Genomic DNA, 22,421 nt, shown 5'->3' on the forward strand with positions numbered 1-22,421 from the left:
GGTTTCTGAGTAAGTGACCTTTGGTTAAGTGAAGTGAATAATACTTAAGAATATCCTGCATAAAATGTTAACATTTAGAGAATGGAGTAAAGGGTATATTGGATTCTTTTCATATTCATTTTTTTTTTAGATTTTTTTATTGGGGGATGGGAACAGCGCTGGGGAATTGGGGGAAGGGGAACACACAAGTTGCTGTCCTTTTGTTCTTCAGTCTAGTTGTGGAGGACGTTGCTTCACTGGCCCAAGTTGGCACCATCACTGCGCTCTTCCGGGTGAGGCAGATCAGTCGCAGGCTTCTGGCCGGCGCTCACAGCGGCTGCCTTCCACTCACACTGGCTGCTGACAACCCACCTTCTGTCACAGGTGACCCACGGCAGCCCCGCTCCAGGTTGAGCTGTTGTTGTTCAGCATCTTAGCTGTGGAGGGCCACACTCTGACCCTCGTATGTGGGATCCGAACCGGGGCCCTCTGGTGTCCCAAGCTAGCTCTCAACCATAGCGCCACTCGTCCGGCCCTCTTTATATTCCTGAAGTTGTTTTTCCAAGTCTAAATTGTGTGAAAATAACTTAAAGATAAAAATTCCACTTAAATGAGGTGTATTAGGTACCTTTTCTTACTTGCGGGTAATGCTAGTCTTATTGATGAGCTTTCAAATTATGTTGGTTTTGCAGTGTAACCTCATAGAGTGCTTCATGAGTCCTTAGTTTATAGTCATGTGCCACTAAACAACAGGTATATGTTCTGAGAAATGCAGTGTTAGGGAATTTCATTGTGTGAACATCATAGTGTATACTCACACAAACCTGAATGGTATAGCCTGGTACACATCTAGGCTGTATAGTATATCACCATTGTGTAGGTGGTCCATGCTTGACTGAACCGTGATTGTAATTCGTAGCATGACTGTAATTTTTAGCTCTGGTATTAGCAGAGCTATGTCCTAATAGTGTCATCTGATAGGCAAATTTCTTGGAGTTATAAATTTTTCCTTTCCCCTGATAATCATACTCATTTAGGCAGTAAATCTTAAATTTAGTACTTCCTTAATGTTTCTTGAATCTATTCCTCTTGAGAATGTTTTAATTCAAACCTTAGTATCTCTTTCCTGGATTATTGCAGTCGTTCTCTAACTGGTCTCCTTATTTTATATTGTATGGCACAGAATTCCTTGGTGACTGAGTCTCTCTTCTTATCTGCCTGTTTCTAATATGTGAGTAAATTGTTTATGGTACCACTCATACACTTACGCCATACTGTTTCATGACTTTGTTTGTGATCTTCCCTCTGCATGGATCAGCTAATTTTCTTTCTGTGAGACTGAGTCCTAGCATCTTTTCCAGTAAACCTTCCTGAGAGCATCTAACTTCATAATTTTGCATATAGATATCCAGTTGTCCCAGCACTATTTGTTTAAGAGAGTGTTCTTTCCCCACTAAGTTGTTTTCGTACCCTTGTTGAAAAATCAATTGCCCATAAATATGGGGGTTTATTTCTGGATTCTCTATTTTTATTCCATTTATGTATACATCTATTCTTATGCTAGTACCACACTGTCTTAATATTGTAACGTTGTGGTAGGTTTTTAAATTGGGAAGTGTGAGCCCTCCAACTTCATTCTTTTTCAAGATTGTTTTGGGTTTGGCTATTCTGGGTTCTTTGAAGTTTTATATGAGTTTTAGGATCAGCTTGATAATTTCTGCAAAGAAACTAGCTGTGATGTAGATAGGAATTGTGTCGAATGTGTTGGACAATCTGGGGTATTTCTCCTCATTTTGTTGTTTTAGTTAAGGGTTATTTTTCTTCAGTTTTTCAAATTTGATATTTGTGTGTATTTTTTTTGACATGACAAATGGTGCCTTCTAAGGCACATAATAACAGGTTTACAGGCTTAGCTTTGTGATGTATATTTGTGGTGAGAAGAGAAGAATTTTCTTACTGGTATGACAATTCATTTGAAAAACGTTTTCCCTATATATTCCACATGTTCTTTGTGGAAAGTTTTAGAACATGCAGAAAAGCAGAAAGAGAGAAAAAGTCCATAATTACACCATTCAGAATTAATATCGTGTTTGTATGTATGTAAGCTTGTTTTAATATTTATTTTAACTATATAATACTTCTATATAGGGAATATCTTTTCATCTCACTAAAAAGTAGTGTTTTTTAAAATGCTGTATCCTACCTCGTTTTGAGATATTTAATTCCCTATTAGGCTTATGTTTAGTTACCGTTTTTCTAAATTATAGGTGCTATATGAATGTCTTTATAATCTTTGCACAGATTCTTGACTGTTTTCTATGACAAGTTCTGATAAGTGGAATTTCTGGTTCAAGAGGATGCATATTTTTAAAGTCTTGCAGTTTTTTTCTTGTAGTATTATAGTGTGTTAATGACAGTTTCTGCTAAAATCTGAAGGCAAGCTCATAAAGAATATGTGTTACTCAAAATTGCTATTGGATGTTTATAGCAGCATTATTCACAATTGTCAAAAAGTAGAGACAACCCAGTCCATTCACCAGATGAGTGGATAAACAAAATGTGGTATATACATAAAATAGAATATTGTTCAACCTTAAAAAGGAATGAAATTCTCATACATGGTATAAATACATCAATGAACCTTGAAAACATGTCAAGTGAAATAAGCCAGACACAAAGGGGCAAATGTTGTATGATTCCACTTATATAAATTACCTAGAATAAGCAAATTCATAGGGACATAAAATAGAATAGAGATTACTAGGGGCTGAGGAGATTGAGAGTTATTGTTTAATGGATACAGAATTTCCGTTTGGGATGATGAAAAGTTCTGGAAATGGATTGTGGTGATTGAACAACGTTGTAAATGTACTTAATGCCACTGAATTGTACACTTAAAAATGGTTAAAATAGTAAATTTGATATTATGTATATTTTACCACACACAGAAAAAAACTACTACTGTTTTAATTCCAGAGTTTTAGACAAAAACCACCTACTGAGAAATTATGTGCTTGTTTTAGTTGTGTGTTGCCTTGTAGCTAAGTGAACTCAGGGTTTTGCTACTTGTTTTAAATATGATGGATTGATAGATGAGGCTGAGAACTAGATTCCTAACCAACATTCAGGCAATATGAAGACTTACTGAGCTATATGCCAAGTAGCCTGCTAGGCACTCAGGACTAAAGTGGTAAACAAGGTAAGACATAGTCCCTGGAGTCTGCTGGTTGCTAAGATTGGACACAAAAAAGAACAAACTTCTTATTAAGAAAAAATGGATTAAACAATCAGGTGATTTGTTTGCTCCTTAATGATTTCCTTTGTGGGGTGATTTTAACATATCTTTTTTTCCCCTTTAGGTTACTATGGAAACATGACCCCATAAAAGGAAGTCCATTCTGATACCTGAGATGTAACTGGACTGAAGAGTAGAACAGGAAAAAATTCAGTGCCAACCTTTAATTACAATGGCTACTGATTCAGGGGAGCCAACTAGCACAGAGGATTCTGAGAAACCTGATGGAGTTTCACTGGGAAACAGAGTTTATCAAGTGGCAGCAACTTTGACATTGGAAGCTAGACGGAAGAAAAAAGACAGTACTTTCTCTGCTTCTGGAGAAACTACAGAAAGGAAGAGATTCTTTCGAAAGAGTGTTGAGATGACAGAAGACAAAGTTGTTGCATCTTCCTCCAAAGATGAGAGAATAAAGACTGCAACAAATATTCCAAGAGGAGAAAAACACCCTACAAATGTTCTGAGAGGTGGACAAGAAGTTAAATATGCACAATGTTCAAAGACAACTTCCGAATCCTCAAAAGATTTTTTCAAGGAGAAAAATGAAAAGGAAATGGAAGAAGAAGCAGAAATGAAGGCTGTAGCTACTTCTCCTAGTGGCAGGTTCCTGAAATTTGACATAGAGCTGGGAAGAGGAGCATTTAAAACAGTATATAAAGGACTGGACACTGAAACATGGGTTGAAGTTGCTTGGTGCGAGCTGCAGGTGGGTATATAATCTTTTTGGCTTTAATAAATTTCAGTTTTAGCTGACCTAGCCTTCTGAGTCATCTAGGATTAAAATGTATAACGGATTAAAATAAAATGAAGGGCTTGACCCCCCCACCCCCGTAATTACGTTTCTTTCCTAGATCCTCAGGAGCTCATGCCAACCTTTTTTTCTTGTGTTAGTTCCCCCCTCAGGTTTGAGGGGGGAAAACTATTGTGGCTTCCCTTGGGAAAAAGCTCTTAATTTATTAATGTTGGGAAATTCCTGAAACTCTTACTGTCTCATTTTGAAAACTTTTACTAAATTTATGACTTATGAGTTGATTGTTATAATAAGTACTTGAGAGTGTGATATGTTAGGGAAATATTGTGTGATATCTCCCTTTTCTCTTTTTCTTTCAAAAGATTTTTGGTGGTTCATACAGTGTTTTTTAGAACAGGAAATGCTTTTCTTTTCTTTCTTTCTTTTTTTTTTTTAAAGATTTTTATTGGGGAGTTGGGGGGATGGGAACAGCACTGGGGAATTGGGGGAAGGGGAACAGACAAGTTGCTGTGCTTTTGTTCTTCAGTCTAGTTGTGGAGGACGTTGCTTCACTGGCCCAAGTTGGCACCATCATTGCGCTCTTCCCGGGTGAGGCAGATCAGTCGCCGGCTTCTGGACGGCCGCTCATTGTGGCTGCTGGCCGCTCACGCTGGCTGCTGGCTACACATGGTAGCCCATGGCAACCCACTGCCACAGGGGCTGCAGCCTATGCCATCGCCGGCAACTCCCGGCAGCCCAGCTCCAGGTTGAGCTGTTGTTCAGCGTCTTAGCTGTAGAGGGCAGTGTCACTGGCCCTCATATGTGGGATCTGAACTGGGTCCCTCTGGCGTCCCAAACCAGTTCTTAACCATCGCGCCACTCGGCCAGCCCCCAGGAAATGCTTTTCTTGATTTGAGTACTTATATTAATATAAACTCTCCTGTGCCTTTGAGTTTACCTCAAAGAGGATCTGTGGAAAAAATCAGAATCTACTGAGGTTAGTCAACTGGAATGTGGTTAAAAAGGAGAAATGAAAGCCACAGGACAGTAGTTGAATCACCTAGATATTTGTTTCCATAATAGATGTTTATGTGGACTTTTAACTAACGAATGGTTAAATGGGATAGAATGCCACAGAAGGAGTTAGAATAGTTTCAGACAGATATAGGACAAATATAAGGAAATCCTTTGTGACATCAATCAGCTCATTGTTCACATGAGATGCTAAAATTAGCATTGAATAAAGCCAATAGTGAATAGGTTTTTGTTGTTCAAATTCCATTGGTCTCTGTGTGTGTAGGTGTGTATGTTTGTATTGTGATTCCACCCATTCTGAATATGGTATAGGTGCCATTTAGATAGGTTGAAATTTAGTCTAAGTCCCTGCATTTCTTGGAAGCCTTTTGTTTAACATTATGGCCTCCAAACTTAACTATCTGTAAAAAGTCAGCGTGTGTTTCTTATGCAGATTCTGGAGCTTATTGTCAGCGATTCAGATTCTGTAAAGCTGGGTGGGATGCAAACTGCAATTTTAACATGTTTTCAAAGTGGAGGAAGTCCCTTAATGACTCTTTGGAATGCAAGTTACTTAGCATTCAAGCCCTTCAAGTACTTGAAAGGTGTAAGCAGATGTGGGGGTTTCGCTTGATTTTCTTTTCACCCTCTTTTTCCTCTTTAAGAATTTTATAAGATCTGTGTCACAGTAGAAATATTAGATAATGCAAGCAAATAAACATCAACACCGCCTGAAATTCCACTACTTTGAGGATGCCTTAAACAATTTAGTTATGTGTCTTTCTGGACTCTTTCTTTTGCACAAATGTATATATGACTGCATGTTTTCTCCCCCACAAAATAGAATCGTACTATAAGGTTTTACAAACTTTGCTTTAACTTGCCACAAACATCTTTACGTTACCAATAATTGTACATTTACATCATTCTTTTAATAGATGTCCTTATAAGTTAATTAGTCCTTTATTATTGGACATTTAGATTTTTCTCCAATATTTCACTGTTATAACCATGGTTGTGGTCAGCATCCTTGTATATATACTGAAAATTATGTAAATTTTAATTTCATCTCTGTGTTCTGACATGGTTGACACTCATCTTTAAGTGATACTCTGAATGGGGGAAGTAATTTCCCTTGTCTTGGTAGTAGTAGCCTCCATAGTAAAGATGTGTCAAGTATTTTGCAAATTGTGTACTCTAGCTGCTCTAAGGATGTTTAGGTAAAATTTGAAAGTACTCTAGTGATAGCAGCTGCCTTCTATCATTCACCTGTGGAAAGATTGACAGATCACATAAGGTCTTACTATGCAAAGTGTGGTCCCTGGACCAGCAGCATGGACATCACCTGGGAGCTTATTGGAACTGCATGTTTTTAGGCTTTCTTCCAGACCTACTGAATCAGAATGCCTTTTAGTAACATCTGCAGGTGATCTATATATACAGCAGAGTTTGAAAAGCACTGAAATAAGGGACCCGTTCCAAGAACTAGCTGAAATCAGAGAAGGAATTCCCTTAATACACTAACATGAGCTTCATATTATATCACATATACTGTTTCCTGGCATTCACTCTAGACTTTCGAAATCAAAATCTCCAGGAGATGGGGGCCCAGGAACTTATTTCTAAAATGTTCCCCAGGTAATTGTATACATAGCTGGAATTTGAACTCGCATGTGGAGCAAATGTTGTAAATTACATAAAGTATATTTTAATCTACACAGAGAACAACAATTGCAATTTTCTATTCTGAAAGGAATGTCAGAATTAGTGAAATTAGTTGATATAATTTCATTTTCTGCATATTTAAAATTAAGCAAAACTAACTTATTTAGAATCCCAGAAGGATAAGGGCATCATCTTTTAGTTAACTTCCTGTGAGTACTATGCTGTTTGTAATGGATAATTTATCACATTTTTTCCCATAAATTATTACTTCTTTGCTATATAATTAAACACTTTTGTAGAAAAGCATTCCAGTGAGCAGTTTAAATGTTTAAATTATTCTAGATTCTTTTCCAATCTTTGTTTATATATGTGTAATATATGTAAATTGCTAGCAATACTTTTGTTATCAATTTGATATGTATTTTTGATTTATTAACATTATTAAAATATGTAAACGATATTACATTCACACCACCTCTTGCTTAGTCTTCTCTGAAATTAGGCAGTTCTTTTCTTTCTAAAAATTTTATTGTTTGCATGTTGGAGTTGAAATTCACAGCTCAGCAAAAAGTTTTTATACCTTTTTCTCTTGGTGGCATTTACCCCCCATTGAGGATATTTGAGCTTTGTGTAACAATCCTGGAAAAGAATATATCCATTTGTTTAGAATACATTGACCTCATGACTGTGCAGTGAACCATGAAAGATTTTACAGCTGATTTTTGACTTTGAGGATGTTAAAAAACAAACAAACAAACAAACCCTTTGATGATATAGGTCAGATTTAGAATTTGGCCATAATGCATTTCAACAGTTTGTTATATTTTATGGTTTCCATAACTTGATTTTTTAATGCATTGGTAGAAAGACTTTCTTATTGTTCTTTATAAAGAACTTGGTAAATTCCTTGGTAATTATTGGTAAATTGGTAATTTACTGTGAGTGAGGGCTGTAAGTCATAATTTCTATTTAGAAGACTGTTTATTTTAGTTCATAATGTTGAAAGACCTAGTCCGATGTTACCTAAAGGTCTGTTTAGTAACTCTTAGAAAGAGTCAATCATAAGAGTTTGCAATAGGTTCCTCCTCCACTAACAACTTCAGAATCAGCAGCACTCAGCTTTTACACATGGAAACATAACCAATTTTTCTTTGTTATAACTTGGAAAAATACTTCCATTGGTACATTTGTCATTTGTTTTCTTGATGGAACTGAGTTTTCATATAATGGGGCTATTTTCCCAACGAAGGAACATCATAGATATCTGAAAATTTTTGTTATTTGACTGTGTCTAAAATGTATTTGAGTGTGCTTGTAATAAGTTTCACTGTGGATCAGATATGTGATTGTTTGCTTCTCAGGGTAATTAAACAGGCTGCCTTTAAGTAGCATCTAACAACTAGACATCTAAGAAATCTAGCCATAGTCTCTGAAGTGAAGTGAAAGGTCACGGAAAAGATTAAAAAAAGACAAAATTGTAGCAGGTTGACATATTGAGTGAGTGAGCATTCTAATACACTTTCATTATAGTAGTGAATATATTCAAAGCAGTGCAATGGAAGTGTAAGAGCTTACAAATCCATACTTCTACACCTAAAGCTTCTATTAAAATTGTGGAGAAACTTGTTTCCATTTTATTTTCATTTATCATCTAAAAATACTTTGGGGGAGAAGTATATTTTTAGACATCAGCCCTACATTTAATTGTGAAATTAGAATTAGGTAATAATGTGAAAACAGCTGAGTTTCCAATGAAGGAAAAAGTAATATAAAAATATATGCTAGAATTTCTGTTTCTGAATAAATATTGTTGTCCAAAGTATTCACTCTGGGATACTTTGCTCTAAAAATATTTTTGTTATGACCCTCTTGGAAATGTTTCCAGATTCTGTTTGAGCCACACAAGAAAATTCTTCATTACATATAGGCACACACCAAGTAGTGTTCAGTTTGATTTCCCACTGTCTTCATCAGACCCAGCCCTCAAAGTGGAACACTTTCATGGGCAAAGAATAATTACATTGAAGGGAGGTGGGATAAAGTTTGTTTAAATATGTATGTTCTACTAGTCAAATGACTTTATTAAGTATAAAGTCAAGTGCTTTAATAAAATGACAAAGGGTGAGTGGCAGCAGACAGATTTGGTCTGAGAAATACTCATTTTTCTAATTACTTTGATGAGTTAGTTCTGAGCTAATTATCTGCTTGATAGATAACAAATTGATTCGTATAGTAGGCTGAATAATTGCACCAGAAAGATGTCCGTGTACTAATCCCTGGAACCTATGAATACAGAACTTTACATTGCAAAAAGGACTTTGTAGATGTGATTAAAGATTTTGTGATTGGTAGATTATCCTTGATTATCTAGGTGGGCCCATTGTAATTACAAGGGTCCTTATGAGAGAAAGGAAGGATAGCCATAGTCCAGAGGAGAGCTGGTGATGGAAACGGGTTGGAGTGATGCAATTGCTGGAAGTGGGCAGTGAGCCAAGGAATGTGGGCAACCTCTGAAAGCTAGAAAAGGCAAGAAAACAGATTCTTACCTACAGCATCCAGTAGGAACACAGCCTTGCCAACACCTTGATTTTAGTCTAGTGAGACTCAGTTTGGATTTCTGATCTCCACACTGGGAGGTAATAAATTTGTATTGTTTTAAGCCACCGAATTTGTGGTGATTTGTTACAACAGCAATAGAAAATGAATATAATATTACATTGCTGCCATTCACTCATTTATTCATTTTTCATTTATTCAACAAATAAATATTTAGTATTTATAATATGGCAGAACTGTGCTAAATGCTAGGGACATAACGGAGAAAAAGCAGATACAAGCTCTTTTTTTTTTTTTTTTTTTTTTTTAGCTGAGCCATCCTGCCACCTGTTGGCAGCTCAGCAGCAGCTCAGCTTGGGCCAGGCATCAAACCACTGTTGCTCAGAGCTCACACTCTTGAGCAAGCTCTTAACCAGCTGAGCCACTCGGCTGACCCCAAGCTCCATTTTCATAAAGCATAACTAGAGGGAGTTCATAGTAAAAAGAAGGTTTGGTGATTGGAATTAGTGAAAACTGATGAAAGGGCTGTTAAATATAGGTTTGTTTGGAGGAAATTGTGGGGTTGGGAGTCGCAGGCATCAGGGATACCACTCCTTTTACTACTTAGTTTTCTCATTTTAAATTTTTATTCTGAGATAATTTGCTACTAACAGAAGAATTGCAAAGATAGTATAGAAAGTTCCTATATGCCCTTCACTTAGTTTTCCCTTCTGTTAATATCTTAACCAGAGACCATTTATCAAAACTTAAGAAATTATCATTTGTACAATACTATTAACTAAAGTACAGAACTTACTTGGATTTCACCAGTTTTTCCACTGATGTCCTTTTTCAATGCTGTGATCCAATCCAGGATCCCACATTGCATTTAGTTATTATGCCCCCTCAGTCTCTTTCCATCTGTGATAGTTCTTTAGTCTTTCCTTGTTTTTCATGATCTTGAACTTTTGAAGAGTACTGCTCAGTTATTTTGTAGAACGTCTCTTAATTTGGGTTTGCCTTATGGTTTCTCATTAAATTTAGGCTGTGAATTTTGGCAGAAATACCACATGAAAGATGCACCCGTCTCAGTGCATCATAGCACGGGGTTACATGATGTTGATAAGGATTACTGGTGATGATAACCTTGATCACTTGGTGAGGGTGGTGTCTGATAGGTTTTCCATACTGTAAAGTTAATATTTTCCCTTTGTAGGTTACATCTTGAGAGTAAATACTTTGAGACTATGCAAATATCTGTTTCTCCTCAAACTTGCCCCTGTTGTTTTGGCATCCATTGGTGTATCTTGCCTGCAATAAAAATACTGTGGTATTATAATGGTGATTTTTTTTTTACTTTGAAGTTTAACTGTCAAAATAAAGTCTTAAAATAATCCTTTCACAAAAATAAGGGAGCGTTATGTTGTAAAAACATTAGTTCTTTGCTAAAGATTATGTTCTTCCATCCTCATCTGCTGTCACCAGCTGTGAGCATCTTTAAAGATCAGTTTTTTCTTCACAGCAACACCTACCGGCGGCTCTTTGGCTATCCAGGTATGGCTTACAGCCTAAATGTATAACGGTCAAACAAGAGCTCCACTGTTGTTTCACATGCCTGAACATGCTGCGCTAGTCCCAGTGTTTTCTGCACGTCTCAGCAGATCTTGGAGATGCAATACTGGAACTCCTCATTGCAGTCATTCTTGCTTTTGCCACAGGTCTCATAGCACTTGCGGTGGTTGTTGCACTTTGTCAGGGAAGGGATGCCAATATTAAGGTGAACACCAAATAATGGAGAGCCACGTCCCTTCAGCAGGGAGGGTTTATAACCATAACGTGGGAAAGGCTTAGATCCGTCACCACTCGTATACTGGCAGAGCCTGTCCTCGCCTCCTAGGATGTTCAAGGTGGCGTTCAGGTGCTTGTCGATTTTGTGAACGCCATTCCAGATGGTCTTCAGGGTGGCCCTCCAGTCGGTGGGTTGGGCCTGCTCCTGACACCTGATCGCAGCGATCAGGAGGAGGAGAGAGCGAGTACAGGCCACAGGAGCATCTGCCCAGTGCTGGGCAGCCCTGGGTCCCACCGGTCATGGGAGCCATGACAGATGCCCCGGGGCTATCTTGGCAGCAACATGGGTCCTGTGCCTGACTGTCGCGGTGGGCTCCGTGCTCATGTCTCCTTCCTGGCTGGCAGGCCAATGGTGATTTTTCTATTAATCAAAATTCTTTCTACATCTATTAATTGGAATTACCTCTTGGTTTTATTTGGTCTCATAAATATGACTGTTGAGTTTCCGGAAACCCCAAAATTGAGGAATTTGTTGAGGAACTTTAGTATATCTTGTTATTAATAATAGTATCATACACTTTCCATTATCAAAATTAATATTAATTGAGCACTTATACAGGTACTTAATTTGAATAGTTACATGAGGTAGGAATGATTAGTTTTTAGGTTTAGAAAGTGATGTGTAGATATATTAAGTAACTTGCCCAAGAGGGCAGAGCAGGGATTTATATTCCATCAATTATATATATAAAACATTTGTATAGATGACTTAAGAATTTCCTCTTCATTAGTTATTTGAGCAGATCATTCTTTTATGTTTCAATCATTTTTGAACAAATTCTTTTTTTAGAAAAAAGATTTTATTGGGGAATTGGGGGGAGGGGCACAGTGTTGGGGAATTGGCGAAGGGGAACAGCCAAGTTGTTGTTCTTCAGTCTTAGTTGTGGAGGGTGCAGCTAGCTCAGCTCCAAGCCCAGTCGCCATCCGGCTACCCGTCGGCAGCTTGCAGGAGCTCAGCTCAAGGTGCCGTGTTCAATCTTAGTTCTGTGTTTGCAGGGGTGGGCACAGCCCCCCATCCCATGAGGGAGTCGAACTGGTAACCTTGTTGTTAGGAGCATGTGCTCTCACCAGCTGAGCCATCCTGCCTCCTGTTGGCAGCTCAGCGGCAGCTCAGCTCGGGCACAGCTCACTGGCCCATGTGGGAATTGAACTGGTGACCTAGTTGCTCAGAGCTCACGCTCTTACCCAACTGAGCCACATGGCCAGCCCCAAATGATTTCTTACATTGACCTTATTTAAAATAAAGTTCTTAACATTAAACTGCTGAAGGTCAAGGGGTACTAATTAATGGTGTCACTTAAGGATACTTCCTGGCTTGAGGAACAATTTCATGGTTGGGTTGCCCTGGTTCAAAATCTGGCCTTAACCTTTTATCAATGTCTAGAGGTGGTTGGACACACTGGTGATTTGTGCTAACTTAAAAAGCCCTAAATCTAGGACACAAATTTATTAATTTAATATGAGGAATATAGTTGTTAGTTCAAATGCTCTAATTGGTCTTCAGGCTAGATACAAGGTGTGATCACAAAATAAGGTGAATGTTTCAATTAAAAAATATTACAGTAAAAGACACATTGCCATTAATCCCCCTGAAAATACTACCCCTCTCTTCTAATACACTTATCCCATCGTTCTTGCCACTTTCTGAAGCAGTTTGGAAGTCCTCTTCTGTGACTGTCTTTACTTCATCTTCGATCATGACAACGCTCTGTGTCACACATCGTTTCTGGTACCTCAATTTTTGTCAAATGAAAGTATTAAGGTGTGTCCTCATCCACCAGATATGGCATCATGTGACTTCTGGCTCTTCTTCAAAGTCAAAATTATTCAGGATATTGAGGCAGCCATAACAGCATAGCTAGACACTCAGGAAAGAGGACTTCCAGAACTGCTAGAGAAAGTGGCAAGAACAAGGGGAGAAGTGTGTCCAAAGTGAGGGGGAGTATTTTGAGGGGAATTAAGGGCAATGTGTCTTTTACTGTAATAATTTTTTTTAAATTTAAACATTCACCTTATTGTTTGATCATACCTCATACATGGCAAGCTAAATTATAATCAGAAACTGGCTTGGTAAGTCCAGAGTCAGAACAAAGGAACTAGATGTTCCTCTGTGTCCTCCTGGTAAGACAATAGAGTGACTAAATGTTCTGGATGCTGAGGACCTGACTGGATGAGGATATCCTTTTTGTTCAACAGTACTGGAAAACAAGTGAACTTGGTTCTGTATTTCATTCCCCCTTCCGTGTGTTATCTTGACCACCGCTGATGATTATCCTTTTTTAGTATTAATATATTACTTTATAAAAGCTTTAACATGCTAATATGGCTAGTCTATGACTATTATATGCTTGTTTCTTGATTAATTCTTTGATGTTACTATTTGCAAATTGTCATTGCCCTAGTGTGTTATTTTTCATTGAGCTGTAGCTCTATGGTTGTACACTGTCTTTCCATGAGTGGCTTGTGAGTGAGGTAGCTGTCGTCATTTTTGTGAATAGTGTTTTTGAGTGGGTTCCGGTGTTGCCTGTGCCAGTCATTTACCTTGGACTAGCTAAGCTGCTTAACATTTTGAAGCCTTAGTTTTTTACTTGTTTTAAAAAAGAAAAATATAATAAATATTTCTGATATACAAAAAATAAAGAGCAACATAATGAGACTTGTGTTCCTACAGGTCAGCTTGAGAAATAAAATGTTGAGGATTAGAGCTAATGCTTATAAAACATGCGGTACATGTTTGAATGCTCATTAAATGCTAGTGACAAAATACTCAGCAACCTCATATTTATCCAGAACAGTCATTGATAGACTGCTTTGTAGGTTAAGCACCATTTTGAAGCCATAATAATGTTCATCCTTATTTGAACAAGTTATTTAATAATATAGCTTTTATAACATCGTTGATGGTTTCTTCCTTCTTTCATGTTTGCAGAAACAGATCCATATACCCTCTTACCTGGTTCTGTAGTTCATTGTTGGTGTTTGCATTAAGAGACATAGCTGATAAGGCCATAGTTTACCTTTTGGAAACAAAATGCTTCTTATCTTGAATAAATACATATGCAGGTTAGTCGTGGTGGTATTGTGCCTTGTCTCGGAAGATCTTGTGTACATTTTTAGCATGCCATATATTATAATAGATTAAGTGTTTAGTTAACATTCATAAAAGCTGTAATTCTTTTAAAAGTAGTGTGGAGTAGTTGAAATATGTTTGGTAAATTTGTATTTGACCTCTCATATTTATCAGCCATATAAATTAACATTTATAACACTGAAAAATTGATATGCGATGCTTTTTGGAGGGTGACCTTACCTAGAGAGAGTAAGATTTAGGGATCATTTTTGTAGACTACAATTTTCCTGGCTTCTGACTATGTCAGCTCCATTAGTCGTCCTTGCTCTCGTTTGCCATTTATGGTTCATCATTCCTTTCTTGTGTAAGAACTCCTCAGTGGCAATGTGTGAAAGTTACCTTATCAAAATATGGTCGTCATTAATACAGTAGTGTGCGAATGTGTCTGTCCATGTTTAAAGGAGAATTGCTATAGTAGCTGAAAGCTCTCCTCTGGATTTTTGTGCTACTTTGACAGGTTTACTTTCCACTCATTGAATTAGAAGTGGACCTTTGAAGACTTTGGCCATACCTTTTTAGTGGACTTTACCTCTAGCAGTACATCTGGGCAGCAGTTATAACTTTGTAAAGTTGTTTACTCCTAATGTTGACTACTTTTAATCCATAGGATCAAAGGATAAAGTGGAGTAGTTTAGTTTTGCAAATGAAAGACTTGTATTTACTAGTTTAATCAGAAGGCATCAAAGTTTATTCATTATGCTTTAGAGCAGATCTGCTGACCTATCACTAGCAGAAGACTTCTAGTTAATTATAGGGACATTTAGGACTTAATAGTCATCTTAGGTTGATAGAAAAGCATAAACACCTGTTTTTAGGTCTAAGTTTAGCATTCCTTGCTTTTGTTCTTTGAGTTCCTTAACTCTTTTTAAGCCTTTTTTTATTGAGTCAATGTATACAATTGACATGTAACACTGTATAAATTGAAGGTGTACAATGTGTTGATTTAAATCAGTTGTTGCAGTATGATTACCACCATAGTGTTAGCTAGCACCTCCATCATGTCACATAATTATCATTTCTTTTTTGTGCTGGGAACAGTTAAGATATAGTGTCTCAGCAGCTTTGAAGTTTATAATACACCATTGTTGACTATAATCACTATGTTGTGCATTAGATTTCCAGAACTTATTTATCTACTAGTTATAAGTTTGCACCTTTAAACATCTCCCAAATTCCCCTACCCTCCAGCCCCTGGTAACCAGTATTCTACTTCTCTGTTTTTACAATTTCAGGGGTTTTTTAAATTTTAGATTCCACATATAAATGATATCATACAGTATTTGTATCCCAAAGGGATATCTGCACATCTATGTTCATTGCAGCCTTATTCATAATAGCCAAGATATGGAAACAACCTAAGTGTCCATCAGCGAATTAATGGTTAAAGAAGGTGTGATACACAAACACATGAATATTATTCAGCTATGAGAAAGAAGGAAATCCTGCCATTTCTGAAAACATGGATAGACCTAGAAGGCATTATGCTAAATGAGATGTCAGACAGAAAGACAAATACTGTGTGAGTTCCTTAACACTTTTTTAAATCAACTTTTTATTGTGTCAAATGTACATAACATCAAATTTACCATTTTAACCATTTTAAGTATAGAATTCAGTGGCGTTAAGTGCATTCACGTTGTTGTACAACCATCACCACCCTCCATCTCTAGAACTTCTTTGTCATTCCAAACTGAAACTCTGTCCCCATTAAATAACACCACCACATTCCTCTGTCACGCCAGTCCCTGGTAATCACTATTCTACTTTCTGTCTTCATGAATTTACCTATTCTAGGTGCCTCGTATAAGTGGGATCATATAATATTTGTCATTTCGTGTCTGGGTTATTTCACTTAGCATAATATTTTCAGGATTCGTCCATGTTGTAGCATGTATTAGAATCTCATTCCTTTTTAAGGCTGAACAATATTCCATTGTATGTATAGACCACATTTGTTTTATCCATTCATCCACTGATGGATATTTGTGCTCCCCCCTTTTGACTATTGAATGCTGCTGTGAACATTGGTGCACAAATATCTCTTCAAGTTGCTGTTTTCAGTTCTTTTCATTATATACCTAGAAGTGGAATTACTGGATCATATGGTAACTCTATTTGCTTTTTTAAGAACAAGACAAAAAAACAAACTCATAGACACATACAATAGTTTAGTGGTTACCAGAGGGTAGGGGGCGAAAGGGGTGGTAGATGAGGGTAAATGGGATCAAATATATGGTGATGGAAGGAGAACTGACTCTGGGTGGTGAACACACAATGTGATATATAGATGATGTATTACAGAATTGTACACTTGAAACCTATGTAACTTTACTAACCATTGGCACCCCAATAAACTTTAATAAAAACAAAAACTATATTGCTTATGAATACAAGCATATAATTAAAAATACAGTAATACCTCGGTTTGTGAGCATAATTCGTTCCGGAAATAAACTACTCATATCTCAATACATCACTTGTTTACTGAGTTAAAATGTATTATTAGGTTGGTGCAAAAGTAATAGCGGTTTTTGCCATTACAAGTATTTATTTACAATCACTATTACTTTTGCACCAACCTAATAGAAATTTTTTCTCGTCTTGCGGAACACTCTCAAACCAAGTCACTCGCAATCCAAGGTTTTACTGTAGGTTTAAAACGTACACGAATTAAAAACCCAATTTAGATAGTGGTTACTTCTGGGATCTCATGTCGTGTAACGTGGGTTTGACTTGATAAATGCCTTTATTTTGTCATCATCAACCTCGGTGGGCATCCCTGACTAAGGAGTGTCATTGAGATCAAAATCACCAGCACGGAATTTTGTGAACCATCGCTGGCACTGACGTTCTTGTAGAGTATTGTCACCGTAAATTTTATGCATCTCTTCACAGGCTTGATGTGCATTTTTCTCTGTATGGAAGTAAAACAGTAAAATATGGCAAAAATGCACAGTTTGGTCTTCCATCTTCAACTTGTTGTAAAGTCTCCAAAACTCAATCAAATCGCTCAATTTTCTTTTAGAATGAAACTAGAACTGTCAGCTGTCAAATGACATAATAATATAGATGTGAATGACTCTAGTACTTCCAAAAATTAATCTGTTGCAAACATGCGTCATGACTTTTCCGATGACCCAATATATATTACAAAATGACCACCACAAAAAGTTAACATGCAAAATATTGTTTTTCAAGGTATTGATTTATTACACAAGTTGGTTTATAGCAGTTATGAAATGTAGCATTGGTGCATTGCTGTACGGAGTTGTCAAGGTATCTAACAAAGGATATCAGTGATTATATAGGTCCTGAGAAAAGAATTGAGAGGCAAAAATACGTATATGCATACATACATACACACACAAATACAGTAAAGTAATGCACTCATTTGAGTGGTATTAGAAATGTGCACGAGGGCCAGCTGGGTGGCACAGTTGGTTAAAAGCGCGAGCTCTGAGCAAAAGGGCCACCAGTTCGATTCCCACATGGGCCAGTGAGCTGAGCTGCCAAAGGGCAGCTGGATGGCTCAGATGGTGAGATCGCATGCTTTTAACAACAAGGTTGCCAGTTCGACTCCTGCATGGGATGGTGGGCTGCGCACCCCCCGCAACTAGACTGAAAGTGGCGACTGGACTTGGAGCTGAGTTTGCGCCCTCTACAACTGAGATTGAAGTACAACAACTTGACTTGGAGCTGATGGGTCCTGGAAAAACACATGTTCCCCTTCCCCAATTCCCTAATAATAAAAAAGTTGGCGGGGAGAAACGTGCACAAGAATTTCTAGGCTTTAACATGGAACTTGTTCCTCCATTTCAGGACCGGAAATTAACCAAAGCTGAGCAGCAAAGATTCAAGGAAGAAGCAGAGATGTTAAAGGGTCTCCAACATCCCAATATAGTTCGATTTTATGATTCCTGGGAGTCTATATTAAAAGGAAAGAAATGTATTGTATTGGTGACTGAACTTATGACATCAGGAACATTAAAGACGTAAGTTGATCCTGATAGTGCTAATGGAGTTTTATGTGGAAGTAATTTTCAGGATTCATAAAAGTTGCTTGTAATATAACACTACTTTATTAAACAATTTATAGAATCTGAATCTAGTGAGTGTGAATTTAGGGCAGGTTAAAATATTAGGATGTTAATGAAGTTTATTAGAAAATACAATGTTGAGACATATTTGTGGGATATCATAGGATTTTAGAATTAGAAATCGTAGAGATATATAATGTCATTTTTTAAAAGATACTGAAAAGTTGAGTGTGTGGCCACGTTCACATATCTAGTGAGTAATAGTATGTAAGTATAATCTATTGTTTTGTTTCTGACTAATCACTTATTTGTGACTATTAAATGTGGGGTATACATATTTTTTGTTTCCTGGCATATTTGCACTAAAATTTTGCATAGTTAAACCCTCTGGTGACTCTATATCAGCAGTTATTAGGAAGTAGAGGAGGACTTTCTTTTTAAAATTGTGCTGCCATACCACAAAGGGCCACTCTGATTGGAGTTATTCTTGTTTTGAATTCAAAATGCTAAACTTGGTAGGATGTCTTCTCTAAGAATGAGGCCTTAGATTTAAATTTTTCTTGCCATAACAGACAATGAAAAACAACTCAGTTATGGCAATTGTAGTACAGCACATACAACATTTGCTAGCTTCAATGATTTACCCTGATATTGCTCATACCATAAGCTAGGTATGTTTGTTTACATGTGGTCTTTTGTTTCTCTGTGTAGGTACTTAAAACGATTTAAAGTCATGAAACCAAAGGTCTTAAGGAGCTGGTGCAGGCAAATTTTAAAGGGATTGCAGTTCTTGCACACTAGGACTCCTCCTATTATTCACCGTGATCTGAAGTGTGACAATATTTTCATCACGGGACCCACTGGATCTGTGAAGATTGGTGATCTAGGACTAGCCACTTTAATGCGCACATCATTTGCTAAGAGTGTCATTGGTGATTAACATTTTATATTTTATTGGTTGGGTAAAGAGAGCTGTTAATTGTATATGTCTAGTACAGGGAGCAGCAAACTACAGCCTGTGGGCCAAATCTGGCCCTGCTACCTACTTTTGTACATAAAGCTTTATTGGAACAGAGCTATACCTGCTTGTTTATGTACTGTCTATGGCTGCTTTTGTACTACTACAGTAGCAGAGTTGTATAATTGTGACAGAGACCATAAAGACTGCAAAGCCTGAAATATTTACCATTTCACCGTTTACAGAGAAGTTTGCTGACCCCTGGCTTAGAATGTGAATTTGCTTTGAACTATCTATTATATATTGACTTATTTTGGAGACACCCTAGTGTAGTTCTTTTGTGGGATATATTTAAGATTATAGAAAGGTTCTGAGTATTTAAGAAAGAGAATTTACTAATTTAAGAAAAATTTTGAATAAGAAGGATGGAAGTAAAAACAAATTTTAGTGATGATTACTTAATCTTGAACATTACAGATTATACTTTATCAGAATGGAAAGTTAAGGAAATTCTTTAAGTGCTTTATATAGATGTATAGCAAATACTCAACAAATTTTATATTTATAAATTTGCTTTTAGGGAGCAGATATTAACACAAATAATCCTATGGCAAAGGGAATTTTGTCTTTGTGGACACATTGTTCTTTTTAATAAAAGTGTGGTTGTGGTGTTATTTTGTAGGGACTCCAGAGTTTATGGCCCCAGAGATGTATGAAGAGCACTACGATGAATCTGTAGATGTGTATGCTTTTGGAATGTGTATGCTGGAAATGGCGACTTCGGAGTATCCTTATTCTGAGTGCCAGAATGCAGCTCAAATATACCGTAAAGTAACTAGTGTACGTATAACTTCATTATTTTTACTTCACAGATTTCCATATTTTATATTGAAGTTGGTTAAAGACAACTTATACAAAACTTAACCAAAATTATGTTTTACTAACAGTGCTAAATTTAACATAATTGTAAAGAAACATCTTTAGATTTATGCTATATACCTGTACTCTATTGGGGTCATATAAAATGCTTTGTATTAGGATCTTTTTATAACATACAGATATATCATCTATATTCATTTGTTTGTAAGGAATTTTTAAATATTTATTAGATGGATCTTATTTTATATTGCTGATTAATAAAGATTGCCTAAATGATTTTGAAGATTCCTTTTAGTTCTAAAAGCCTGATTATTAAAGGACATTCAAAATATACTTAAATAGATAAAAAGATTTGATTTCCTGCTATGAGTAATTTTTTGTTTAGAAATTGTAAAGGAATGCATAGATGAATAAGAAGTGTTTGCTGCCCACATAGAGCTTACATTTTTAGTAGGACAATAATATAAATTCTCAAAAAACTATAAAAATATGAGGATGGGAATATAGTAAGGGAGGGATGTAAGGGAGATGGAAACAAAGTGTTAGGATTGTTTAAAAGAGGTTTACTTCATATCCAATTGAGTGGTTCAAGATAGGCTACAAAAGGAATTGTTAGAGTGTTTCAGATAACTAATGCTAATAGGTACTGTTTTTAAATGTATGCTGTATGCCATACGCTTTCATCTTTATATCCATACAAGATGGTGCTATCTTCAATTTACAAATGATGAGACTGAGAATCAGGGGTTGTGACTTAGCCAAGTTCACACAGCAACTAATGGTAGATTTTGACCCCAAATCTGATTCCAGAGGTTTGTGTAGGGAGACAATAAGAAATAAGGCCAATGTCCAGAATGTGGGACATTCTATAGGAAAAATGACCCAGTTTCTCCAACAAATTAATTTGATTGTTCATTACTTATAGCCATTATAGTAGACTTTGAAATAATATTGATTTGGAATGTTTATGATAGAGAAGCCCTTCTTAGGAATTTTCAAGTGTTTTTTAATAACATTGATTTTTTTTCTGATCCCCTAAAATACTTGTTTGCTATGTTTTGCTAATCGGGGTTATATGGTATGTACAGTTTGGGATCCTATTTTTTCCCCACTTAATATTACAGTATGAGAATTCTCCAGGTTATTAGTTACTTTGACAACATTTTAAATTTCTACATAATATTACCATATGTATTAAATAATTTATAATTTTTGCGCTGTTGATTTAGATTATTTAACTTTTCACTATTTCTAGAGCTATGACAAAATCCTTGTCAAAAAAATTGTTACACTTACACAGTATGTATATATTTATTTAGTTTAAAACTTGATGATGGTTTAGTGGTAAAAATCGTTATTTTCATAAGTGGGCTTTCAATTCTTAATTTGTAGCTCTTTTTTTGGTAATTTCTCCCAGGGCATAAAACCAGCCAGTTTCAATAAAGTCTCTGATCCTGAAGTAAAAGAAATCATTGAAGGATGTATTCGTCAGAACAAATCTGAAAGGTGGGTGCTAATGTAGTGAAATAACATAACTGATGGATGCATTTTTCTGTTACCTTGAACTGGGTCATTTTCTGACTTTGGAATCATGCTGGGTACGACTTGAGTAGAAGCCAAACCATACTGTCTGGAGTGAGGTGTATCATTGCATCTTGTTTGCCATTTTAGACTTTAATATCACATGCTGAATTTTCCTTGAACCAACATTTGGGTTGTGTTTGTCTGGGTGTGACGTGACAAGCTTTCATCACCTTGAGGCATCATTTTAACAGTTAGTGGGCCCCCTCCCTTTAGGCTAACTTGCTTCTAGCAGTTGATAGTAGAGAGCTTCTGCAATGTCACCTTCAGGTAAGTACTTAAAATTTTTTTTAATGATAGTTTAAAAAAATTTAGCTATCAGCTCACCAGATGTTTTTTATTTGACCATATGTCCTTTTATTATGATAATGGTAAAGCCGATAGGGATATTTTTGTTCAAGAAATAGTATTCTAGATTTATGTATATTACAATTGGTGTTTTTCTCACGGATAACTCTCTTTAGTTTTAGCTTATATTTCCCTTTAATTTGAACTTTGGACAGTTGCTGACTTATTTTGAAAAGTTAGTCATTTGATTTTTACCTCCTTATTGATTATGATTAATAAAGGTGATAGGTCCTTTATAGGAATTATTTCTACCATCATTTTGTTGATTGTCCTCTAGTTTTTTTTAAGATTTTATTGGGGAATTGGAGGAGGGAACAGCGTTAGGGAATCGGGGAAGGGGAACAGACAAGTTGCTGTCCTTTTGTTCTTCAGTCTAGTTGTGGAGGATGTCACTTCACTGGCCCATGTTGGTATTATCATTG

At 36.5% G+C, this 22,421-nt stretch overlaps 2 protein-coding genes across 4 annotated transcripts in view; one reads left to right on the top strand and one right to left on the bottom strand.

Annotated features, from left to right (window-relative positions):
* Positions 1–3,342: 3,342 nt before the first annotated feature.
* Positions 3,343–22,421, top strand: part of LOC109396381 (constitutive coactivator of PPAR-gamma-like protein 2) — a 226,141-nt gene continuing 207,062 nt past the window's right edge. For all 3 annotated transcript variants that reach the window (XM_019668137.1, XM_019668138.1, XM_019668140.1), the window contains exons 1-5: positions 3,343–3,980; positions 18,016–18,188; positions 18,945–19,165; positions 19,874–20,031; positions 21,488–21,576. In XM_019668137.1, the coding sequence (XP_019523682.1) occupies positions 3,447–3,980; positions 18,016–18,188; positions 18,945–19,165; positions 19,874–20,031; positions 21,488–21,576 (1,175 nt within the window). In that variant the 5' untranslated portion in view covers positions 3,343–3,446. The remainder of the gene's footprint in view (positions 3,981–18,015; positions 18,189–18,944; positions 19,166–19,873; positions 20,032–21,487; positions 21,577–22,421) is intronic.
* LOC109396369 (group XIIA secretory phospholipase A2-like) lies at positions 10,716–14,076 on the bottom strand. The gene is given in 3 exon segments (XM_019668122.1): positions 10,716–10,800; positions 10,802–11,280; positions 14,020–14,076. Coding segments are annotated over 3 exon segments (621 nt in total).

The sequence above is a fragment of the Hipposideros armiger genome, unplaced genomic scaffold (assembly GCF_001890085.2).
Source record: "Hipposideros armiger isolate ML-2016 unplaced genomic scaffold, ASM189008v1 scaffold_518, whole genome shotgun sequence".
Classification (NCBI taxonomy): domain Eukaryota; kingdom Metazoa; phylum Chordata; class Mammalia; order Chiroptera; family Hipposideridae; genus Hipposideros; species Hipposideros armiger.